The sequence below is a fragment of the Balaenoptera ricei genome, chromosome 4 (genome assembly GCF_028023285.1).
Source record: "Balaenoptera ricei isolate mBalRic1 chromosome 4, mBalRic1.hap2, whole genome shotgun sequence".
In the NCBI taxonomy this organism is placed as follows: Eukaryota; Metazoa; Chordata; class Mammalia; order Artiodactyla; family Balaenopteridae; genus Balaenoptera; species Balaenoptera ricei.
The window spans coordinates 83,460,372-83,486,391 of record NC_082642.1 but is presented as its reverse complement, the minus strand read 5'-3'; the positions used below and the strand labels follow the sequence as shown (position 1 = coordinate 83,486,391).

At 37.8% G+C, this 26,020-nt stretch overlaps 1 protein-coding gene across 1 annotated transcript in view; it reads left to right on the top strand.

Moving 5' to 3' along the window:
* The window catches only part of P3H2 (prolyl 3-hydroxylase 2), a 154,438-nt gene that overhangs the window by 116,377 nt on the left and 12,041 nt on the right, over positions 1-26,020 (top strand). Inside the window, exons 4-11 of the mRNA XM_059920771.1 lie at positions 8,784-8,915; positions 10,411-10,553; positions 10,883-10,972; positions 16,254-16,294; positions 18,063-18,157; positions 24,410-24,537; positions 25,097-25,192; positions 25,725-25,875. Of these exons, the coding sequence (XP_059776754.1) occupies positions 8,784-8,915; positions 10,411-10,553; positions 10,883-10,972; positions 16,254-16,294; positions 18,063-18,157; positions 24,410-24,537; positions 25,097-25,192; positions 25,725-25,875 (876 nt within the window). The remainder of the gene's footprint in view (positions 1-8,783; positions 8,916-10,410; positions 10,554-10,882; positions 10,973-16,253; positions 16,295-18,062; positions 18,158-24,409; positions 24,538-25,096; positions 25,193-25,724; positions 25,876-26,020) is intronic.

Here is a 26,020-nt window from a genome sequence, read left to right as displayed (position 1 = left end):
GCTACCACCCTGGTTCAAATCAACACTATATTTTAACAAGTTCACTGTGGTAGTCTCCTTGCTCATCCTCATGTTCTGATCAGGTTTTACTCTGTAGGCAGACAGAACAGTTTTCCAAAAAACAGAAAGTCTGCTCACAGATGTGCTGAATCACCCCCTACCACGCCACTGGCTTCCACTGCAATTGAAATAAAACCCAAAACCTTTAACAAGGACTTTCATGACTGCGTACTAGTGTTCATTTTCATCCTCTCTCTTTTTCTATCTCTTTAATCCATTCCTACTGTACTTATTTTAATTCCTAAGATACGCCAGGCTCATTTCCACTTACAGACTTGAAAATGTTATCTTCTATCACTTGGCTATTGCCCTATCTTGTTAAGTGCTTAATCCTCAGTGCCTACTTATAGTGACTGGCAAATAGCAGGTGCTTAGTGAATATCTGTTAAATGAATGGGTGGAAGGAAGAAAGGATGAGGGAAGGAAGGAAGGAAGGAGATGACATATGCATCAATCATATTGCAGAGATTAAAACGGTTAATAAATACTCTATATTTGTGAAAATATAGGTCTTAAATTGTTGAGGTTATTTTTCATTTTTTAATTTAATTTAATTTATTTTTTTATACAGCAGGTTCTTATTAGTTATCCATTTTATATATATTAGTGTATATATGTAAATCTCAATCTCCCAATTCAACACCCCACCACCCTGCTCTGCCACTTTCTCCCCTTGGTGCCCATACGTTTGTTCTCTACGTCTGTGTCTCAATTTCTGCCCTGCAAACAGGTTCACCTGTACCATTTTTCTAGGTTCCACATATATGCATTAATATACGATATTTGTTTTTCTCTTTCTGACTTACTCCACTCTGTATGACAGTCTCTAGAGCCATCCACGTCTCTACAAATAAACTAATTTTGTTCCTTTTTATGGCTGTGTAATATTCCATTGTATATATGTACCACATCTTCTTTATCCATTCGTCTGTCGATGGGCATTTAGGCTGCTTCCATGTCCTGGCTATTGTAAATAGTGCTGCAATGAACATTGGGGTGCATGTGTCCTTTAGAATTATGGTTTTCTCTGTGTATATGCCCAGTAGTGGGATTGCTGGGTCATATGGTAATTCTATTTTTAGTTTTTTAAGGAACCTCCATACCGTTCTCCAAAGTGGCTGTATCAATTTAAATTCCCACCAACAGTGCAAGAGGGTTCCCTTTTCTCCACACCCTCTCCAGCATTTGTTGTTTGTAGATTTTCTGGTGATGTCCACTCTAACTGGTGTGAGGTGATACCTCATTGGAGTTTTGATTTGCATTTCTCTAATAATTAGTGATGTTGAGTAACTTTTCATGTGCTTCTTGGCCATCTGTATGGCTTCTTTTGAGAAATGTCTATTTAGGTCTTCTGCCCATTTTTTGGATTGGGTTGTGTGTTTTTTTAATATTGAGCTGCATGAGCTGTTTATATATTTTGGAGATTAATCCTTTATCCGTTGATTTGTTTGCAAATATTTTCTCCCATTCTGAGGGTTGTCTTTTCATCGTGTTTGTAGTTTCCTTTGCTGAGCAAAAGTTTTTAAGTCTAATTAGGTCCCATTTGTTTATTTTTGTTTTTATTTCCATTACTCTAAGAAGTGGATCAAAAAAGATCTTGCTGTGGTTTATGTCAAAGAGTGTTCTTCCTATGTTTTCCTCTAAGAGTTTTATAGTGTCCAGTCTTACATTTAGGTCTCTAATCCATTTTTAGTTTATTTTTGTGAATGGTGTTAGGGAGTGTTCTAATTTCATTCTTTGACATGTAGCTGTCCAGTTTTCCCAGCACCACTTATTGAAGAGACTGACTTTTCTCCATTGTATATCCTTGCCTCCTTTGTCATAGATTAGTTGACCATGGGTGCATGGGTTTATCTCTGGGCTTTCTATCCTGTTCCATTGATCTACATTTCTGTTTTTGTGCCAGTACCATATTGTCTTGATTACTGTAGCTTTGTAGTATAGTCTGAAGTCAGGGAGTGTGATTCCTCCAGCTCCGTTTTTTTCCCTCAAGACTGCTTTGGCTATTTGGGGTCTTTTGTGTCTCCATACAAATTTTAAGATTTTTTGTTCTAGTTCTGTAAAAAATGCCATTGGTAATTTGATAGGGATTACATTGAATCTGTAGATTGCTTTGGGTAGTATACTCATTTTCACAATATTGATTCTCCAATCCAAGGACATGGTATATCTCTCCATCTGTTTGTATCATCTTTAATTTCTTTCATCAGGTTCTTCTAGTTTCCTGCATACAGGTCTTTTGTCTCCCTAGGTAGGTTTATCCCTAGGTATTTTATTCTTTTGGTTGCAGTGGTAAATGGGAGTGTTTCCTTAATTTCTCTTTCAGATTTTTCATCATTAGTGTATAGGAATGCAAGAGATTTCTGTGCATTAATTTTGTATCCTTCAATGTTGCCAAATTCATTGATTAGCTCTATTAGTTTTCTGGTCACATCTTTAGTATTCTCTATGTATAGTATCATGTCATCTGCAGGCAGTGACAGTTTTACTTGTTCTTTTCCAATTTGTATTCCTTTTATTTCTTTTTCTTCTCTGATTGATTGCCATGGCTAGGACTTCCAAAACTATGTTGAATAATGGTGGTGAGAGTGGACATCCTTGTCTTGTTCCTGATCTTAGAGGAAATGCTTTTAGTTTTTCACCATTGAGAATGACGTTTGCTGTGGGTTTGTCATATATGGCCTTTATTATGTTGAGGTAGGTTCCCTGTATGTCCACATTCTGGAGAGTTTTTATCATAAATGGGTGTTGAATTTTGTCAAAAGCTTTTTCTGCATCTATTGAGATGATCATATGGTTTTTCTTCTTCAATTTGTTAATATGGTGTGTCACATTGATTGATTTGCATATACTGAAGAATCCTTGCATCCCTGGGATAAATCCCACTTGATCATGGTGTATGATCCTTTTAATGTGCTGTTGGATTCTGTTTGATAGTATTTTGTTGAGGATTTTTGCATCTACATTCATCAGTGATATTGGTCTCTAATTTTCTTTTTTTGTAGTATCTTTGCCTGGTTTTGGTATCAGGGTGATGGTGGCCTCATAGAATGTGATTGGGAGTGCTCCTTCCTCTGCAATTTTTTGGAAGACTTTGAGAAGGATGGGTGTTAGCTCTTCTCTAAATGTTTGATAGAATTCTGGTCCTGGACTTTTGTTTGTTGGAAGATATTTGATCACAGTTTCAATTTTGTTACTTGTGATTAGTCAGTTCATATTTTATATTTCTTCCTGGTTCAGTCTTGGAAGGTTATACCTTTCTAAGAATTTGTCCATTTCTTCCAGGTTGTCCATTTTATTGACATAGAGTTGCTTGTAGTAGTCTCTTAGGATGCTTTGTATTTCTGTGGTGTCTGTTGCAACTTCTTTTTCATTTCTAATTTTATTGATTTGAGTTCTCTCCCTCCTTTTCTTGATGAGTCTGGCTAGTGGTTTATCAATTTTGTTTATCTTCTCAAAGAACCAGGTTTTAGTTTTATTGATCTTTGCTATTGTTTTCTTTGTTTCTATTTTATTTATCTCTGGTCTGATCTTTATGATTTCTTTCCTTCTACTAACTTTGGGTTTTGTTTGTTCTTCTTTCTCTAGTTCCTTTAGGTGTAAGGTTAGATTGTTTATTTGAGATGTTTGTTGTTTCTTGAGGTAGGATTGTATTGTGATAAACTTCCCTCTTAGAACTGCTTTTGCTGTGTCCCATAGGTTTTGGATCATCGTGTTTTCATTGTCATTTGTCTCTAGGTAATTTTTGATTTCCTCTTTGATTTTTTCAGTGATCTCTTGGTTATTTAGTAACGTATTGTTTATCCTCCAAGTGTTTGTGTTTTTTACTTTTTTTCCCCCTGTAATTAATTTCTAATATCATAGCATTGTGGTCAGAAAAGATGTTTGATATGATTTCAATTTTCTTAAATTTACTGAGGCTTGATTTGTGACCCAAGATGTGATCTATACTGTAAATGTCCCGTGCACACTTGAGAAGAATCTGCTGTTTTTGGATGGAATGTCCTATAAATATCAATTAAATCTATCTGGTCTATTTTGTCATTTAAAGCTTGTGTTTCCTTATTAATTTTCTGTCTGGATGATCTGTCCATTGGTGTAAGTGAGGTTTTAAAGTCCCCCACTATTATTGTGTTACTGTCAATTTCCTCTTTTATAGCTGTTAGCAGTTGCCTTATGTATTGAGGTGCTCCTATGTTGGGTGCATATATATTTATAATTGTTATATCTTCTTCTTGGATTGATCCTTTGATCATTATGTAGTGCCCTTCCTTGTCTCTTGTAACATTCTTTATTTTAAAGTCTATTTTATCTGATATGAGTATTGCCACTCCAGCTTTCTTTTGATTTCCATTCGCATGGAATATCTTTTTCCATCCCCTCACTTTCAGTCTGTATGTGTCCCTAGGTCTGAAGTGGGTCTCTTGTAGACAGCATATATATGGGGTTTGTTTTTGTATCCATTCAGCGAGCCTGTGTCTTTTTGTTGGAGCACTTGATCCATTCACGTTTAGGGTAATTATTGATATGTATGTCCTTTTACCATTTTCTTAATTGTTTTGGGTTTGTTTTTGTAGGTCCTTTTATTCTCTTTTGCTTCCCACTTAGAGAAGTTCCTTTAGCATTTGTTGTAGAGCTGGTTTGGTGGTGCTGAATTCTCTTAGCTTTTGCTTGTCTGTAAAGCTTCTGATTTCTCCATTGAAAATGAATGAGATCCTTGCTGGGTAGAGTAATCTTGGTTGTAGGTTCTTCCCTTTCATCACTTTAAATATGTCATGTCACTCCCTTCTGGCTTGTAGAGTTTCTGCTGAGAAATCAGCTGTTAGCCTTATGGGAGTTCCCTTGTATGTTATTTGTCATTTTTCCCTTGCTGCTTTCAATAATTCTTCTTTGTCTTTAATTTTTGCCACTTTGATTACTATGTGTCTCGGCATGTTTCTCCTTGGGTTTAACCTGTATGGGACTCTCTGCACTTCCTGGCCTTGGGTGGCTATTTCCTTTCCCATGTTAGGGAAGTTTTTGACTATAATCACTTCAAATATTTTCTCGGGTCCTTTCTGTCTCCCTTCTGCTTCTGGGACCCCCATAATGTGAATGTTGTTGCGTTTAATGTTGTCCCAGAGGTCTCTTAGGCTGTCTTCATTTCTTTTCATTCTTTTTTCTTTATTCTGTTCTGCCTCAGTGAATTCCACTATTCTGTCTTCCAGGTCACTTATCCGTTCTTCTGCCTCAGTTATTCTGCTTTTGATTCCTTCTAGTGTATTTTTCTTTTCAGTTATTGTATTGTTCACCTCTGTTTGTTTGTTCTTTAATTCTTCTAGGTCTTTGTTAAACATTTCTTGCATCTACTCTATCTTTGCCTCCATTGTTTTTCCGAGGTCCTGGATCATCTTCACTATCATTATTCTGAATTGTTATTCTGGAAGGTTGCCTATCTCCATTTCATTTAGTTGTTTTTCTGGGGTTTTATCTTGTTCCTTCATCTGGTACATAGCCCTCTGCCTTTTCATCTTGTCTATCTTTCTGGGAATGTGGTTTTTCTTCCACAGGCTGCAGGACTGTAGTTATTCTTGCTTCTGCTGTCTGCCCTCTGGTGGATGAGGCTATCTAAGAGCCTTGTGCAAGTTTCTGTTGAGGTTTTTTAGAAGGATAATTAGGAAATATCTATCAAAATTTAGACTAAGAAGTAAACTGAAAATCAATGTGCCTTCTTTTAGCCTTTTTTTTTTTTTACATTTTAGAAATGTATATTTCTATACATTTCAAACTGATCAGCACAATAAGTCTAGTTACAATATGTCACCATACAAAGATATTACATAGTTATTGACTATATTCCCCACACTGTACATTTCATACCCATGACTTATTTATTTTGCAACTGGAAGTTTGTTTGTCTTAAGCTCCCTCACCTATTTTTTTCCTCCCCTACCACCTACCCCTCTGGCCCATTTGTCCTCTGTATCTATAACTCTGTCTCTGTTTTGTTATGTTTGTTCATTTGCTCTGTTTTGTTTTGTTTTGTTTTTAGATTGCACATATAAGTGAAACCATATAGTATTTTTCTTTCTCTTTCTGACTTATTAGCATAATACCTTCTAGGTCCATCCATGTTGTCACAAGTAACAAGATTTCATTCTTTTTTTATGGCTGAGGGCTGAGTACTATTCCATTGTGTGTGCATATATATCACATCTTCTTTATACATTCATCTATTGATGGGCACTTAGGCTGCTTCCATATCTTGGCTATTGTAAATATATTATTTGTCAAGTGACTTATTTGCTACACATTCAATTACTCAAGTTCAACTCAACTCACTTAAAATCAATACAGCATTATTGGGGATTTTTTTCCCTAAGGTTTTATTTTTCTGGGCCTCTATTAGAGCCATTTACTTGCATTTTTGTAAACACTACTCATTTGAATGTCAGTTTTATGTGTGCTTCACATTTCAACTGCTGAATATTTCTTTAACTTAATCTTTTATTTCAGAATGGGCAGGCTTTTCCTTTATTACAGTTTACTGTCTTGTAGTTTTTTTAAGGATAGGTGCCCTGCCTTCATTCCCACATTCATCTCTACACCTACCTCTACCAATGGCCACTGAACAGCTTTGGCAAATGTCCTAGATCTGGTTTAAGAGAATTGACTGACAAATTCCCACAAATTAACATTTCTCAATTTTCTGAGGTCACCATAGCCTGTTGGTTGCTGGAAAAGAATAGAAGTCTCCTAACTCAGGCTCCTAATACTAACACAGCTACCACCACCATCACCCCGCTTCCAAAAAAGAAAAGTGATAAAAAATTCATAGTCCCTCAAGTTCAATCAAATATTATATGTTACAGGAATATGGTAAGTCTTCTCAGGAATTTGAAGCATATCCAATTCATTATGAGATGGAAATCTTTAAAAGCATTCCCATGCAAGTGTCTTGAATCTCAAACATATTAAAACATAATAATTGCACAATAACATTTGATATAGAAAGGAGGCAAGGAATACAACTAATAAAAAGGGATATCATTACTCTAACTATGTAAATTCCTGCCTGGTTCAAAACTATTCTCGATTAGGAGTAAAACTGGCTTTTAAAATACAGAATGTATTTAGAAAGCCAGAATTTTTGACTTTTAGAGTTGGAAGAACATTACCAATTGGAGAAAACTACAAATGGCTTCTGAATGCAGTTATTTATTACCAGCCATGCTCACTGAAGCCCTAAAGGATATCATTTTGTCACTCTTATTTTGCTGTTATTAATATTTTACTTTGAAAAATACTTCCATTCAGATTGTGGATTCCTGTTGGGTGTGTTTCCCACCTTTTCCTTTGGCTTGTCGTTTGGAATTAGGAGTTCATATTAAAAGGTAAAGAGGAAAGCAAATGGCCAGCGAAACTAGGAGAAATGCTTGAGAGTTGTTTGTTGTTTTCTTAAGAAATAAAATAGCCAGCTATTTATTTCTAACATGCTAATCAAGTAAACATAACCCATTCTTCTCATATCTTCCAACTGGAATTAAGAACCAATGGATGATAGTGATCCTATTAGCTGTACTATATTAGATTGAGTTAGCCAGGTTTTAAGAGAACTAGCACATTTCCCTACACACCAGGAAACAGATATTTCCTTTCTGTTGTGTTTTGGGGGTCCCTCTTCAAGGTCATCTAGATACAAGCCAAACTCTGCCTAATAGAAAGCCTTTTGAAAGGAGGCAGTTGTGGATTAGACTGTACAGTCATGAAGTCGGGTGGTTTTATCATTATTCTCAAGAGAACTTGCTCTGCACAAGCATGAATGGACTATTCTCTTAATGGAAAAGACTGCCTCTATCTTCATTGTAAAAATCAGAGTCGGGGCAAAATGTAAGAAGGGTTTTCTTTCTGGGACATTAGCCACTTGTGTTTCCTCAGCTCATGCTTGTATGAGATAGAACCCAGAGCTAAAAGGAGCATGAAAACCCCTGCACTTCAGGATCCTCGCCTGTTTGCAAGTGAGAAGAATGGGAACAAAGAAAGGGGAACAAAGAAAAAGAGGCAAAATGCTTCTTCAAATTCTTTAGCTTTCATCCTTCTCCTATTTTACCAGTCCCTACAGTATTAGGATTTATAATGTCCAGGTGATAGACTAATTTGTAACTGGGTAGAATAGGTTCCTGATCAATAGATGTAAAGGAATGTTGTTTTTATTTCCCCTTTAGTAAAAGTGGTTTGAAAATTTTAGCAAGGAAAAAGAGCATTGTGGCTTCACTTCTCTGCGTGAACTCCCCACGTACATGGCAGTTCCTTTCTCTCAACCGGTCCTTAACATAACTGGGATCTGAACTTCCCATCTTGACTCCAGGACACTTCAGGCCATCTAAAGTCCAAAATGAGACCCCCAAGTTGTTAAATAAGAAAGTAATCTACTCAGCTGGGCATGGGTGGGATGAGATGGCCTATGTCACTTTCAGGAGATGTAGAAAAAGAATACACGGAAGGAAAGAGTGCTATACATTTGGAATCTATGAGTAATTAATCTAGTGATCACTGGTTAGGAAGCCTTGGTGAGTCACTTTCTTTCTTTGTGAAAAGGATTTCTGGTCATGAGTGAGGATAATAATGATATCTCTCTAAGAGTGTATGGTGAGGTGAGATGCCCTGTGTAACCGTGGTTCTCAGTTTGAAGTCTGGACATTGAGCAGATGAGAGGAAACCACTTCTTGGCTCTTGTTTTTCAGATCACTATGTGCAGGTGCTGGTTTGTCAGCATGAGTGCGTGAGGGAACTTGCCACCCGCCCTGGCCGCCTCTCACCAATCGAGAACTTTCTTCCCCTACATTATGACTACCTACAGTTTGCCTACTATCGAGGTAAAGCGTGGATTATCTGTGAAAACCTTTGGGGGTAAGGGGTGTGGCTCATCACAACAGACATCGAATTTTTGTGGGTTAGTTCTCTGCCTTCCTCAGTTGTAATCAAGCTATGGGGGTGTATACATTTTCTCTCTCACCTCACATCACTACAGCTCAGAACAAGAGCAGAAGGTGGAACCACAAGTGGGCAAATGTTGTGACAATGCCCTGAAAGTTATACTAGACTGATATTTTATGTGATTTTTAAATTTAATTTTTCAACTTAATTTGAAAAGATAATATACTCACAGGTTTAAAGACTAAATATTTAAAAACCTCTCTCTGTTTTTTTTCCCCACAACACAATTTCATGCCCTAAAATCCACAGTTTCTTCCTCACATTGTTTTCTTCACTTAACGATACATATCAGATTTTTTTAGTATGTTGAATCTATGAAATTCCCTTTTGCTTGGTCAAAAATGGTCAAATTTTGGCAGTTTTATATGGTTCAATCTAGTTGTTTCAGTACATAAAGATCTTCCTCATTAGTTTTTCTTTATATCTAGATATCACCATACTATAATTTATTTAATGTGTCTCCTTACTGATGAGCATTGTTTTGTTTGTAATATTTTACTATTACAATCATGATCAAATGAATAATATTTCCTGTATGTCATTTACATTTGCATGTAAATATCTATAGGATAAATTTCTAGAAGTACATTTGCTGCATCAAATGGTTTATTTGTTTGTAATTTTGACAGATGTTGCTGATTTTTTCTCCACACGGGGTACACTTTTCATTGCACAGCAACAGAATATATTTTCAAATTTTAAATATTCCCAAATCATTAGGTGAAAATTGATATCTCAATAAAGGTTTAATTTCCATTTATCTCATTGAGAAAGAAAGAGTGAGCATCTTATGTTTAAAAGCAACTAATAGAATTTGGATTGCTGAACTTGGTCTTAGATATCATGTTTTCAAATTCAGTACAAAAATCAGAATTAACTTCAAAAATTCTACTCTGTATTAAATAATGTAAGTTGCCAGAAAATATCTTCGGGTGGAGGCTTTTGATAATTTGTTGAAGACATCTAGCAGCATAGCAGACCGAAGTTAGTACCTTTGGAATACCTGAAATCCTGTCCTTCCTTTCATCTGCAACTATTTCTGCTGCTTCTACTCGGCCTCATGGCATCGTCCCTCTTTTCTTTTAATTTTTATTTTATATTGTAGTACAGTTGATTGACAATGTTGTGTTAGTTTCAGGTGTACAGCAAAGTGATTCAGTTATACATATATATATATCCACTCTTTTTCAGATCCTTTCCCCATATTGGTTATTGCAGAGTATTGAGTAGGGTTCCCTGTGCTATACAGTAGGTAGCATCTTCCCTCTTACTGATCATTTCATGCTGACACTCATGGACATGTTGACGTATCTTTTAAAAATTTTGTAGACCAACCTAGGCTGACTCTAATGCCGCAACTCCTGGGTTTTTCAGTTGGCGAATATGTGAAAGCCTTGGAGTGTGCCAAGGCCTATCTTCTACTCCATCCGGATGACGAGGATGTCAGAGACAATGTGGATTACTATGAGAGTCTGTTGGACGACAGCACTGACCCAGCATCTATCCAGGCCAGAGAGGTGAGACCCATGTTCTGAGAAGAAACTCATTATTCTGCTCAGTGCTCTGGGGAGAGTTGGTAAAAATATGACACTTCTCTTAAAGATAGCTAACAATTTCGTAAAGGTTCTAGGACTCAGTTCTTTGCAACTTTAATTAGTAATGCTAAAAGCGTGTTTTTTGCCTATGTGCTAGCTTGTGAAAATCTACAGAGATAGAGACATTTTTTGCAGCTGTGAATATTTTTTGAGCTCATTTGTTACTATCTAAAGAAAATTATTTCCAATTGAACATTAATCATACCTTTTAACTGTTATTTAAATATACATTTTCTTTTTTTTTTCTTTAGGATTTGGCGATGTTTGTGAAGCATCATAAACTGGAATCAGAACTAATAAAATCAGCTGCAGAGGGTCTGGGATTTTCATACACTGAGCCGGTAAGAGCAAAGAGGAGAGAGGAAAAGGTCTTTACAGGAACTATTCAGTGGACTTCTTATTTATGATTGTATTCCCCAGCCCCTTTTGTTGAAGATTATAATCCCCTGCCTTTTGTAAACAAACACCGGAGGGAGGGGCTGTTTACCCTGTATATGTGATGAACTGTAAAAGACTTTAACAGATTTCCATGTCACTGAGAGCTAAAGTCAAAAGCAAATATACTTGGATAGGAAAGAAGTGGTTTGAATATGATATGTTTGCCTCAGGATTGTTTTATTTCCTAATTTCTGTATACAACATTTTGTATTTTCTTTTAAACATTTCTCTTAAACATTTTAAACAATAAAAAGACTTCAAAAGAACAGAATCAGTCACAATCGTGCTACCTATCATGCTGACTACTTTTTTCCACGTGTCCATGTTGTCTTTTTTTTTCTAATTTTTTGGGGCTGCGTTGGATCTTCCTTGCTCTGTGCAGGCTTTCTGGCTTTCTCTATTTGTGGCGAGCGGGGGCTCTTCTTCGTTGGGGTGTGCGTGCTTCTCATTGAGGTGGCTTCTCTTGTTGTGGAACATGGGCTGTAGGCACACGGGCTTCAGTAGTTACAGCACACAGGCTCAGTTGTTGCGACACACGAGCCCTAGAGCATGTGGGTTTCAGTAGCTGCAGAGCCTGGGCTCAGTAGTTGTGGCATGTGGACTCAGTAGTTGTGACTCATGGGCTCTAGAGTGCAGGCTCAGTAGTTGTGGCACACGGGCTTAGGTGCTCTGCAGCATGTGGGATCTTCCTGGCCCAGGGATCAAACCCATGTCCCCTGCACTGGCAGGTGGATTCTTTTTTTTTTTTTTTTTTAACATCTTTATTGGAGTATAATTGCTTTACAATGGTGTGTTAGTTTCTGCTGTATAACAAAGTGAATCAGCTATACATACACATGTATCCCCATATCTCCTCCCTCTTGCGTCTCCTTCCCAACCTCCCTATCCCACCCCTCTAGGTGGACACAAAGCACCCAGCTGATCTCCCTGTGCTATGCAGCTGCTTCCCACTAGCTATCTGTTTTACATTTGGTAGTGTATATATGTCCATGCCACTCTCTCACTTTGTCCCAGCTTACCCTTCCCCTCCTCGTGTCCTCAAGTCCATTCTCTACGTCTGTGTCTTTATTCCTGTCCTGCTCCTAAGTTCTTCAGAACCATTTTTTTTTTTTTTTTTAGATTCCATATCTATGTGTAGGCATACGGTATTTGTTTTTCTCTTTCTGACTTACTGCACTCTGTATGACAGACAGACTCTAAGTCCATCCACCTCACTACAAATAACTCAGTTTTGTTTCTTTTTATGGCTGAGTAATATTCCACTGCATATTTGTGCCACATCTTCTTTATCCATTCATCTGTCAATGGACACTTAGGTTGCTTCCATGTCCTGGCTATTGTAAATAGTGCTGCAATGAACATTGTGGTACATGAGTCTTTTTGAATTATGGTTTTCTCAGGGTATATGCCCGGTAATGGGATTGCTGGGTCATATGGTAGTTCTATTTTTAGTGTTTTAAGGCACCTCCATACTGTTCCCCATAGTGGCTCTATCAATTTAATTCCCACCAACAGTGCAAGAGGGTTCCCTTTTCTCCACACTCTGTCCAGCATTTATTGCTTGTAGACTTTTTGATGATGGCCATTCTGACCAGTGTGAGGTGATACCTCATTGGAGTTTTGATTTGCATTTCTCTAATGATTAGTGATGTTGAGCATCCTTTCATGTGTTTGTTGGCAATCTGTACATCTTCTCTGGAGATATTTCTATTTAGGTCTTCTGCCCATTTTTGGATTGGGTTGTTTGTTTTTATGATATTGAGCTGCTTGAGCTGCTTGTATATTTTAGAGATTAATCCTTTGTCAGTTGCTTCATTTGCAAATATTTTCTTCCATTCTGAGGGTTGTGTTTTCATGTTGTTTATGGTTTCCTTTGCTGTGCAAAAGCTTTGAAGTTTCATTAGGTCCCATTTTTTAATTTTTGTTTTTATTTCCATTTCTCTAGGAGGTGGGTCAAAAAGGATCTTGCTGTGATTGCTATCAAGAGGGTTCTGCCTATGTTTTCCTCAAAGAGTTTTATAGTGTCTGGCCTTACATTTAGGTCTTTATCCATTTTGAGTTTATTTTTGTGTATGGTGTTAGGAAGTATTCTAATTTCATTCTTTTACATGTAGCTGTCCAGTTTTCCCAGCACCACTTATTGAAGAGGCTGTCTTTTCTCCATTGTTTATTTTTGCCTCCTTTATCAAAGATAAGGTGACCATATGTGCGTGGGTTTATCTCTGGGCTTTCTATCCTGTTCCATTCATCTATATTTCTGTTTTTGTGCCAGTACCATACTGGCTTGATTACTGTACCTTTGTAGTATATATAGTCTGAAGTCAGGGAGCCTGATTCCTCCAGCTCCATTTTTCTTTCTCAAGGTTGCTTTGGCTATTCGGGGTCTTTTGTGTTTCCATACAAATTGTGAAATTTTTTGTTCTAGTTCTGTGAAAAATGCCATTAGTAGTTTGACAGGGATTGCATTGGATCTGTAGATTGCTTTGGGTAGTATAGTCATTTTCACAATGTTGATTCTTCCAATCCAAGAACATGGTATATCTCTCCATCTGTTTGTATCATCTTTAATTTCTTTCAACAGTGTCTTATAGTTTTCTGCATACAGGTCTTTTACCTCCTAAGGTAGGTTTATTCCTAGGTATTTTATTCTTTTTGTTGCAATGGTAAGGCAGGGCGGTTCCTTACTTTCTCTTTCAGATTTTTCATCATTAGTGTATAGGAATGCAAGAGATTTCTATGCATTAATTTTGTATCCTGCTACTTTACCAAATTCATTGTTTAGCTCTAGTAGTTTTCTGGTAGCATCTTTAGGATTCTCTATGTATAGTATCATGTCATCTGCAAACAGTCACAGTTTTACTTCTTTTCCAATTTGGATTCCTTTTATTTCTTTTTCTTCTCTGATTGCTGTGGCTGAAACTTCCAAAACTATGTTGAATAATAGTGGTGAGAGTGGGCAACCTTGTCTTGTTCCTGATCTTAGTGGAAATGGTTTCAGTTTTTCACCATTGAGAACGATGTTGGCTGTGAGTTTGTCATATATGGCCTTTATTATGTTGAGGTAAATTCTCTCTATGCCTACTTTCTAGAGGGTTTTTATCATAAATGGGTGTTGAATTTTGTCAAAAGCTTTTTCTGCATCTATTGAGATTATCATATGGTTTTTATCTTTCAATTTGTTAATATGGTGTATCACATTGATCGATCTATGTATATTGAAGAATCCTTGCATTCCTGGGATAAACCCCACTTGTTCATGGTGTATGATCCTTTTAATGTGGTGTTGGATTCTGTTTGCTAGTATTGTGTTGAGGATTTTTGCATCTATGTTCATCAGTGATATTGGCCTGTAGTTTTCTTTTTTTGTGACATTTTTGTCTTGTTTTGGTATCAGGGTGGTGGTGGCCTCGTAGAATGAGTTTAGGAGTATTCCTCCCTCTGCTATATTTTGGAAGAGTTTGAGAAGGATAGGTGTTAGCTCTTCTCTAAATGTTTGATAGAATTTGCCTGTGAAGCCATCTGGTCCTGGGCTTTTGTTTGTTGGAAGATTTTTAATCACAGTTTCAATTTCAGTGCTTGTGATTGGTCTGTTTATATTTTCTATTTCTTCCTGGTTCAGTCTCGGAACATTGTGCTTTTCTAAGAATATGTCCTTTTCTTCCAGGTTGTCCATTTTATTGGTATATAGTTGCTTGTAGTAATCTCTCATGATCCTTTGTATTTCTGCAGTGTCAGTTGTTACTTCTCCTTTTTCATTTCTAATTCTGTTGATTTGAGTCTTCTCCCTTTTTTTCTTGATGAGTCTGGCTAGTGGTTTATCTATTTTGTTTATCTTCTCAAAGAACCAGCTTTTAGTTGGCAGGGGGATTCTTAACCACTGTGTCACCAGGGAAGTCCCCCATGTTGTCTTTTAAACATTCTTCATATGAAGACATCCCTTTTGTAGAAGTAGTACCACAGTATATATAGATTTCTATTTTTATTTATTGATTTTTATTTGGGATAGCGTAAGCAATTTCTATATCTTTACAGCTTTCAAAATTATTTTTAGCTACATTTATAGTTGATGTACAATAAATAAGTTAATCCTTTTCCTGCTGTTGAACATTTGTTTTATTTGTTTTTGTTCTTTTGTGCCAAAATGAATGCATTAAGCATTTTTCTTTCTACTGAACTATATCCATAGGATAAATTCCCAGAAGTGGGTTAACTCTGCCATCAAAGGATATGAGAAGGTTTAAAATTTTTGAAATTTTTTTTCTAGGAGAGTTTTCTGGTACCTTCATTATTCCTAACAGTTCATAAAAGTTTATGGTTTTACCATGAACATCTTAGCAATGAGAAGTAACATCTTAAACTCATTCATATGCCTAATATATTATGTCCAAAATGGTGCACCACTGTTGTTTTAATTTGTATTCCTTTGATTACCAGCAAAAATCAACTTCTCACAAATTATTATTACCAGCAAAAATCAGCTTTTCACAAATTATTATTAATTATTTGTCCTCTCATTTGATTTACCTGGACATGTATTTTATTCATTTATCTGTTCGTTGCTATATAAGTTCTTTATATACTGTACATGTTAATAGTTAGTATAAAAAGCACTGTTTATAATATATCCTATTTGTAACACATTTTTCGTCTCTTTCTTAGTTATGTTATGTTTTTATTGACACATTTTTAAAATTAGGATAATTTTAATGTACATTTCTAGTGTAACATTTCTAATATGTTTATATCCGGTCTTACTATTTTTGAAAGTTATGTTATCCCAAATGACCCTAGGAGAAAAAAATCACTTACTTTATGATCCTATACAGATGATTAACCAGACTGGACTTTTTGTTTATTTGTTTTACTTATAAAAGTGAAAGGAGTTATACTTAATTATCTTCTAAGTGTCTCTTGCTACCAAATTCTAAATCACTTTCTTGGACAAAAGGATGGATGCCCAAGCTAATTCCATGTTATTTTTTTAATCCATTTTGTCTTAGCCAAAATTTCACCAACCTTAGCCTTCCTTTTTATTAAAATTTAAAAATAAATACTATATTATAGCTTTACATAATATGCAAGTTTTCTAATATTTTAGGTCTTTTGAGTGTTTTATCTTATTTCTGTACATAGAATTTTAGTGACAAAACTACTGAGTTTTTTTTTTTTTTTTATTTAAAACAGAATTATTGGATTCAATATGGAGGACGACAGGATGAGAATCAGTAAGTTCTCCATTTAGAATGTTTATTTGTAATGAGAAGAAGTACTTAGAATCATATTTATTATAAAGAACTTGGGCTCTATGAAATAGGCAAAAGGATATAACTAGAAGAGTTCTGAACTGAGAATTAGGAGTTCTGCATTCTGGTCCCAGCTCTTCCTCTTATTTCCAAGGCACCTTAAATAATTTATCTTCCTCTCTGGGTCTCATGCTTTTCCTCACATCAAGGGGTTGAATCAGGTGATCTCTAATGGCTAAATGTTCTGTGACTCTAAATCAGAGAAAGTTGGATGCTGTTTTTGATTTTTTAATAGGAAAAAAACAATTAAATTATCTTTTTCATGCTAAATTTTCTTACTGCATTTATTTGAAAGCATGAAGCTCGGAAAGTTTTACAGCAAGCTAAAATATTAAGTGTCATGAACTCAATCAGAAATGAAGAAAACTCAGTTTTTAAAATGATAGATGTCAAAAGTCAGTTTACATGTTCTGAGCATTTCAAGGAGTCATAGAATTTTGGAGTTACACGTTTGAGATTGATTGTCAACTGAAGAAAAAAATGCACTGTAAAATTGAGAGTTATGTTTTATTCAGCGGATTTTCTGAGGACTTCAAGCCCAGGAGACAGCCTCTCAGATGGCTCTGAGGGACTGCTCCCAAGAGTTAAGGGAGGAGCCAGGATGTATAGGAGTTTTGTAACAAAAAGCAGACAGTCAGAATAGCAAAAGATTACTGTTAATTAAAGAAAACCAGACATCACTAGTTAATTTAGGGTTTACGCTTTTCTATGTATGGGAAGATTCAAGAGCCTGGGCTCATTGAAATCATTCCTTTGATATGCACCTCAGCTCTCCCGGGCCAGTGTCCTGTGTTTTCCCATCCTGAGTCCCCTCAGGGTGCACCGTTGGGGGGAGGCTGTGGTGCCTGACTGCTTGATGGTGGGTATCCTGTTTCCATCCTCAGTTCTTTCAGGGCTCACCATTAGGGGAGGCTGTAGTGGCTGATGGCCGCAATATCCTTCGTTTACTGATATGGCAGGCGGCATTCTTAGTCCACAAGATCTTGAAGTGCAGGTTATTATCAAAATCAGAAACTGAGGCCCTGACAAGGCAAAGGACTCAGTGTCTCACCATGAAGGACTGGCAGATCCAGACCTTCTTATTCAAAATCTTGTGGTCTTTCACTGAGCTTCAAAGGCTCAACCCCTGGGTGACCTCAAATTATTGCAAGAGATCCAAGAATGTATATGCATATTTGGATTTGCTCAATTTGTATATATTGAAAGGGCATCATGCTATTGTGTGTGTTCACAAAGTTTGACACAAACTCATGTCTTCTATCTTGGAATAGTCGAGAACCACTACAGTCGGACATGATTTATTTCAATTCAACCATCTTTCAGTGATGTGCTCTATATTCAAGACATATAATACAACACTCTGAGCATTGTAAACATGCACGTGATCATTGTTTCATGCTCTGTTGGTAGTCAAAGTCTAATCTCAAGGGGTTTAGATTATGGATACAATGAACTGTAATAAAGGTTGCTAAGAAGATTTAGAGAAGTGAAATAGAGCACACTCATTGGGAAAATAGAGAAGAGCTTCATGGAGGCAATAGCATCTAATTTGATCTTGAAAGATGTGGACTTTTGAACCACAAAAATATACAATATGAAGTCATAGACTACCTGAGTAAGGTATCCTTTGCCTTTGAACATCTTTATTCAATGGGATATTGCTATTTCAACTTTTTTTTTGAATGGGCAGGGTCCCTTCAGGAGTGAATGTGGAGGGGGCAGAAGTTCATGGATTATCAACGCGGAAAAAGTCATCACCCAAGATAGACCGAGACCTAAGAGAGGGTAAGTATTTTGCACTTTTACTCTTAGAAGGAGGGGAAGGGGAGGCTGGGACTTGGCCAGTTCTTACCCGGATCAGGGCAGAACCCATTTTCACTGAAAAATAAAGAATAGGACTAAACTACTCCAGTTCATAAAATTCTGAAAGCAAGTCTCAAAAACAAGAATGTCTCAGGTGTGTATATCACTACCTTTGGTTTTCAACAAAAGTGCTACCAAATTCACTCACAGGAGTCCTGTGAGCTAGGCAGGGACTATATGATCATTGCCGTCCTCAGTTGAGTACCCGAGGCGTGGAGAGGTTACCTGGCTTACTTCTCTCACATTGGAGGGGAGTGCTAGAGAGCATGGAATAGACTGTGTATCGGGGGAACTTGAAGAGACAGGTCACACGGGATATTAGTTAACCTAAGACCCTTGAGGCACGTATCTGATCAGGGCTTTGAGAAATCAGTAGAATTTAGATTAGATTGACAGAAGTGTGGAGGGAGCCATTCAAGTAGATGAAACAAAGGACACAAAAGGCTCAGAGATGGAGACAGCAGGATATTAGATGCCTGTTTACATAACCTCAAAATGACTGGAGCCATAGGTGGAGTGTTGCCAAGCGTAGGTTTTAAATAGAGCCAAACATTGTTGTAATCATAACTTATTAGCAAGTGTAGTACTAACAACAGTAGTAATCCTTAACAATTATTATTACTTCTATATGTTTTACAATTTTCCCAGCAAATTTATACACAGTTCATTTTAATACTGGCAGCATCTCCTGTGAGACAAGTGTTCCCCACTTCACAGGCAAGAAAACTGAGGCTCACAGAGATTTAGTGACCTATCCAAAGCCTCAGAGCTTGTAATAGGTTAAGCAGGCTTTTGAATCCAAATCCTATTTTCTGTTCTTCACCTGATGATGGAACATAGAAGTGTCTAGATATCTGAAATGTATCCCCTATTGATTAAATAATTGCAAGATAAGAAGAGGTTTTTCAAAAACCTGCATTGAGAATAAGTACAGTCCCCCTTTCCCCAACAAGAGAGATGTCAGCACATTCCTCTAGCTGATTTGAAAACTTCTGGCTCTCTGCAGCTCTCACATTTCCCAGCCCTTTCCTTCCTCAGCTTCCAAGTCAGTTTGAGGCAGTAAACAGGATAATACGCTCATCTAATCTGACCTGGACCTCAGTTTGTAGTCACAAAGCCCAAGCTATTTTATGAGTGCCAGAGAGCTTCATGGTCAGCCAGAATTCACGTTGCTTTTTAAGCTGAGAAATCACCCAGGAAGTACATGCCAGTAAGCCGACACTTTGCTGTAAACGTTTGGGAAGCTCCAGGACAGTTGCCAAATTTCAAAGCATTTTTTTTCGGGCTACCAGGGGATCTGATGTCCAGCAACTGACTAAGAAGGCTAATGGGAAGAGTAGAACAGAAAACTACACAGGATGGAGAAAGGTCATGATTGACTGGGTTGCCAAATTCTATCATTTCTGCCATTGAATGGGCTAATGAATCATAGGATGTTCCCTGGGAACCTACTGGAAGGCCTTCTGTGCAGTCACTAGAGATCAAAATATGGTCTAAATTAAGAACAGTGGTAGACAGAGGCAAAGTTCCCAATGAGAAAACACTTTCAACATCTTAGTCTGGCTGAAAGCAGATGTCAGGGAGGCAAGAAGGGATGCGTGCTTCCAGATTAGAATATATTTCAGCTTTTCTCATCTTCCACAAGGAGATTGTCATCTACTCTGGTTACCTAACAGTATTTAGTAGTATTCATACTGTATGTCTCCTACGCATTAAGATGGGAGTGACTCAGGGCTACTGCACCGCAGAGTGACTCCAGTCCTTGGAATATGCTTGTCATCTTATTAAAAACATCTGTCACTTATCCATTCTTCTTTCAACCACCAGTTTTCCAAAAGCCCTGCTCGATAATAATCCCAGAGTCAGCAGGGGTATAGTAGAAATCACTTTGAACTTGGAGTCAGGAAGCCTATCTTAGTCTGATGTTCTCCAGAGTGATGGGTAACTAGAGACTCACTCTCTCTGATACTTATCATCCTCACCTGTAACAGAAGGATAGCAACTCTTTGGAGAGGATGAATTTGAAAATCTTTTGTAAACTGTAAAGGGCGGTGCTCATATAAGGTCTTGTTAGCACACTCCCGTCGTAACTTGTATGACCTTGTCGTATTTATGGTAAAATATATCTTCTTGCCCTGAGCCATAGGCAGTGAACACAAAAGAGCATTTTCCTATAAGATTCCTCTTTATTACAAATGGAGAGTCAGAGCCAGGCACATACTTTATGAATGAGAGAAGAATTCAGTTGTTTAACTAAATCTCCTTAGGCTGTGGTTAAGAGTTGGCTGAAGCCATCAAATCAGATCCCAGGAACCACAACTTATTGGACTACATTTCTATTTATTTTAATGTTTTTCTCTGTCCGTTGTGCTACTAGTCATTTATAGGCTGGTAGACTTGCATTTTTGAATGGCAGGATTTATTTTTCCTTTTATATTTTTGTTTTCCTTTTGGTTAGTGGGTAGGTAGTTGCCTGTTTTTTGTTAAATGGATATGTGGGAAACCTCTGTATGAAACTCTGTGCTTAGTGGTGGTTGTGCGAGCTACATGAAAGGCAGATGTCTAGTATAGATTCTGCCCAAACCTGTTGGAATTTAGGTATTTTAGACTCTGTGTTGCACTCTGTCCCTTCACCTGATCCTTGTATATTGCTTATGCCATGGTTGGGGAAATTGTCAATATCCCAGTAGCTCTCTTTTAAATATAATCCATTATGCCATATGCTTATTAAGATATCTCATTCAAACTTAACACAATATACCAGGCATATTTTAACAATTCAAAAATGTTCATCATAATAATGGAAAATACTTATACAGAGCTTAAGCATGGTAAGCATTTTTCTGAATGTTCTAAGATAACTTTTGAAGTCATGTTTTGAAAGTAAACTAAATATATTTAAAGTGATACACTCTCAATATAGAAAATGAGAAAAACATGGCAAAGTACAAACCAACCTAGTCCACTAAACCCTTGATCTGTCTTCCATTTCTATTCGAATTTTATACTAGAAAATTCTTTCCAGTGAACGTACAAGTATCTTGTCTTTCATGTTGAAGGAACGTCTCTCTCTATGTTTCTGAATGGAAATGGAATGTGCCATTCACTTTTGAATATTTGAGGGACAGTCTCAATGTGGCTATGGATCTTAACTATATAGATTAGAGCAGCCTTTCCCAAACAAACTGTGTTTTTTGTTAAGAGGTCCATTCCATGCTGTGAAAAAATTTAGCACAAAGGTAGCAGCTTACAATAACATACACTTACTATCTCACAGTTTCTGTGGGTCAGGACTATGGGGGTAGCTTAGCTGGGTCCATTGCTTCAGGGTCTGTCACAAGGTTCCATCAAGTGTTGATCAGGGCTGACGTCTCTTCTAAAGCTGGGAAACTATCTTCTTCCAAGCTCAGTTGACAGAATTCGGTTCCTGAAGGCTATTGGACTGTCGTTCTCAGTTTCTGGTTGACTGTTGGCTGGAGGATGCCCTCAATTCCTTGTCGTGTGAGGCTGTCCAATACAGCCACTTGTTTCATCAGACTATAAGCTGAGAAAGCAACAGATTTAGTCAACCAGCAAAATAGGAGTTGCAATGTTATGTAACCAATGAAAGACGTGATAGCCCATCACCTTTGCCATATTCTGTTAGTTAGAGGCAAGCTCCAGGTCCCACCCACACTTGAGGGAAGCAAAGTACACAAACCTATGCGTACCAGGAGGCTGTGACCATTAGGGGCCAACCTAGAGTCTCTCTGCCATAGGAAGGAAGGAGGGAGGGAGGGTGGGTGGGTGGGAAGGAGGGAGGGAGGGAAGGAGGAAAGAAGGGGAAGAGAGGAAGGAAGGAATGAGGGAAGGAGGGAGGAAGCAGGGAGCGAGGAAGGGAGGGAGGAAAGTGGGAAGGAAGAAAGGGTGGGTATTGTGTTTATTTAAGGGTGAGAACTGCTGCATATTATATTGATATTTAGGATATTCATAATGCCTGTTCACATATTAAAAGTTCCAAGAAGTCCTCTTAAATTTTGTTTACCCCAGTACTTCCCAAACATATTTGATCAATAAACTCTTTTTTCATTAAAAACTTTTCTGTAGAACACAGTTTGAAAAACATTGAATTGTAGGAGATATATAGATATAGATATAGATATTTATGTATGTATTTTCTATTCATCCAAAAGATTGATACTAAAGCTGGGAGCTTGTGGATGTATTCCTGGAATCCAAGAAATTCTGTGTTTATAAATTTTGATGGCCATTTAAAAAATTAAGAGGGGCAACTAGTGGGTCATCTGAATAACCACTTATAGCCAAGGACTGCCATGAGATTTCATATCTCAGTGGGTATGGATGCAGTTACCATCACATTGGCATCGGTTAATAACACATCAATGGTCAAAGACTAGTAAGAATTGAAGTAGGACAAACTTATGAATAATGTATTAAGACCAGATGAAGGCCAAAATTCATCATGGTCCACTAAGATTCCACAGTAGTTTCAACAGAGAAAACTTGTAGTAGAATGAGTCATTGCACACCAAGAGCACTCTGAGGAATGCTGGCTCAGAAGAACCAGGGCCAGATCACTCATTAGAATATTCATGTGGAACATTGCTTTTTAGTTTCCACAAAATAGGATTAACCATTTTATTAATATTGTTAATTTGAATTTAGCTGGTTTTATGGTCTTGCTTTTATTTAATCTTGTACATTGGTTTGGGTATGATAGTTGTATGAAGCTATAAAAATAAATACTGTACTTACAGTTTTATGATTGCAAACATGGAAGTGAAACTGCAGTACAAATAATTTGTCAGCACTGAAGCTTCTTAGGGAACTTTTGCTTTAACAGATAACCGTACATTACTCAAGATTGAGAAACACTGTCCCATTATTTTAACATTCCATTAATCATGGGCTGTAGTAACTCTTTTATCCCAACTGGACTAATAACATTCAGTGCTGTTCCCTAGTTTGACTAACCTGTTTTAAAGCCAAAAAGCAGACATCAATTTCAGTTGCCTCTTTCTCCTTCAATGATGTGTTTTAGACCAGGGTGCTGGTGACCATTGCCCAACTGGGGAGGATGGGAGGAGCCCTCCTCACCCCCATGCCCTCCATGGTGAACTGCTCTTGTTGACAGGCATCAGGTCCCTTAGGAGGAATATTATAAAGAGGAGAAAAACAAGTGTTGCTTTTCTATTCAGTTTTCTGGTTCAAGGTGTTTGTACTTTGCTACATTGGAAGATTTCCTCACCATCGGAGGCTTTGTCCTTCAGTCCTATTCTCTATGAGGAAAGAAACATGTAGGTCTAGATTTTGTCATTTCGCCACCTAAAACAAAGCATCATGCTTTGAAGAGCCAATATGGAGCTAATTTTATAAAGTTGTAAGCTCTGTCCAGTGAGGGAGCAGGTACCTACAGGAAACTCTCCTGTGGGGGAGAGATGTATATATATATCTCGATATAATTTGCCCAGAGAGCCGAGAAAAAGAGATATTCCAAAAGTCAGACCATCCGGAGTCAGTAGATGGTGGAAAGAAGACTGGGAAGGAGTCAGGTGACTTGGTTATGACTGTCCTGGTGGGCATTTATTCCCTGAGTTACTTGGTGAAGGTTTTGCTCTGGATACCGGTGGAACTGAGGACACAAACATGTCGTCAAATATTTTTTTTCTCTCTTTCTTTTTATTTTTCAATTGTTTGGTTGTCCTGCTATCTCTTTAAAAAGTCTTTACCTACCCTGAGGTCATGTCATCCAGTAATTGCATGAGATGTTGTGGCAGAGGTAGGAACCCAGGGCTGTGGAGAAGGGAGGGGCCCACTGCTGAGAGGATTCTGGAAAGACTTCACCGAGAAGAATCCTATGAGATGCCCAGTCTGTTTTGCAGGATCATCCCTGGAATCAAGTGAAAAAAAAAATAGTTTATCAATCCCCAAATCCTACACAAATGTAATATATTAATTACGACATCATGGGGAAACCTGGTAGCCAGACATCTGCCTTTTTCTTGAATCCATATTGCGTTTCTCAGCCTTCCAGATTTGTAATTTGTCTTTGCGTTCCTAAATATTCGTGAGGAAACTGACTCCTGAACTGCACATTGAAAGCTGTTGGGTGTTCTGTGCTTCCCGCCTTGGGGACAGAGGTAACAAGGACAACCATGTGTTTTGTCCCTGCAGGTGGCCCCCTGCTCTATGAGAACATCACGTTCGTCTACAACTCCGAGCAGCTGAACGGGACTCAGCGCGTCCTCCTGGATAACGTCCTGTCGGAAGAACAGTGCCGGGAGCTGCACAGCGTTGCTAGTGTGAGGCCCGGAAGCCCCACTGCGCTGGCCTGGCCTGAGCATGGAAGAGCTTTGGTCCTGGACTTACTTGGAGCCAGGAAACCAAACCTGAAACGTTACTTTCTTTAGGAGAAGGACATTGATGGTGGAGGCACTTTCATAGCCTTTGGGTTGGGGTGATTGGAGTTTTGTCCAGCTCTGTACATGGCTCTTGGGTCTGGAAGAGCTAGAGGCTTAATTCCTAGGACAACTGTATCCAGCCTGTGCCCTGCCTATCATATAAAATCGCTGGGAAAAATCTCTTTATTTTCATCAATAATTAATCAATATATTAATTATTTATGTTCTACCTATTTCTACAGAAAGTGGTGGCACCATTTTATAATGAAAATGCAGGGTGAAAGTTAAATAAAGATCCCTCTTTTGGTTGGAAGAATTAATGATACCGGAATCCTAGAATAAAATGGAGATGGTTCTGAGTATTGACGTTGGTTCTCAGCTTTCTGGCAGTCAAGGCAGAAAGGGAGATGTGATGAATTCATAATCCTCATTAATAAAGCACCTTGTATTTTGCTTCTAGGGAATCATGCTTGTTGGTGATGGATACAGAGGAAAAACTTCACCCCATACACCCAATGAAAAGTTTGAAGGTGCAACTGTCCTGAAAGCACTCAAAGTAAAACTTAACTTCTTTTGGATCTGAATTCCTAACTGTCAACCCAGGATCTTCTGGGAATGGCAGATACAGAGAAGAGAAGGGTTTAAGATATAGACCTATCAGGTCATTGAAGGGAGCAAGTATGAAATGGTACCTTCATTGTCTTTAATCACTCCTTCATTCCTCCATTCGGTTATCAATTGATCAAACTCTATTTCCTAGATTTGCATCTGACAGATAATACACAACCCCCTTGTCCTCAAGAAGCTCAAGGTCCAATGGTGAAAACATACTCAAAAAAGTTATCAGTCTGTACTGCGAGAGGCGTTTTTGTAGAAGGGGGAGGAAAGTGTTCTGAGAGAAGAGGAGAGGGACGATTAGCTTCCAACTTTCCCTCCGTTTCCTAAACCAAATCCACAGGTCTGTAGTAGTATTCCCACGAGCCAACAGCGAGACGAGCATCCTATGTTGGCTTAATAAAACCTAGCATATGGTTTTCTCAAGCCTTCCAATCAACCCAGTGGTTCCTAATATTCTTCTTTTTCTTCAGTTTGGCTATGAAGGCCGAGTCCCCCTGAAGAGTGCCCGTCTGTTTTATGACATCAGTGAGAAGGCTCGAAAGATTGTCGAATCCTATTTCATGCTGAACTCAACCCTGTATTTTTCCTATACACACATGGTCTGCCGCACAGCCCTGTCTGGTGAGATTCCAGAGTCTGAACGTGTTCCCTTTTACCCACAGTGAAATGAGAAAGAAAACAATGCAGAGCAGAGCTCTATGAACATGTCAGACTAACGGTTCAGAAGAGTTCTACATTTCTAAAACAAAAGAAGCTTACTCACTCT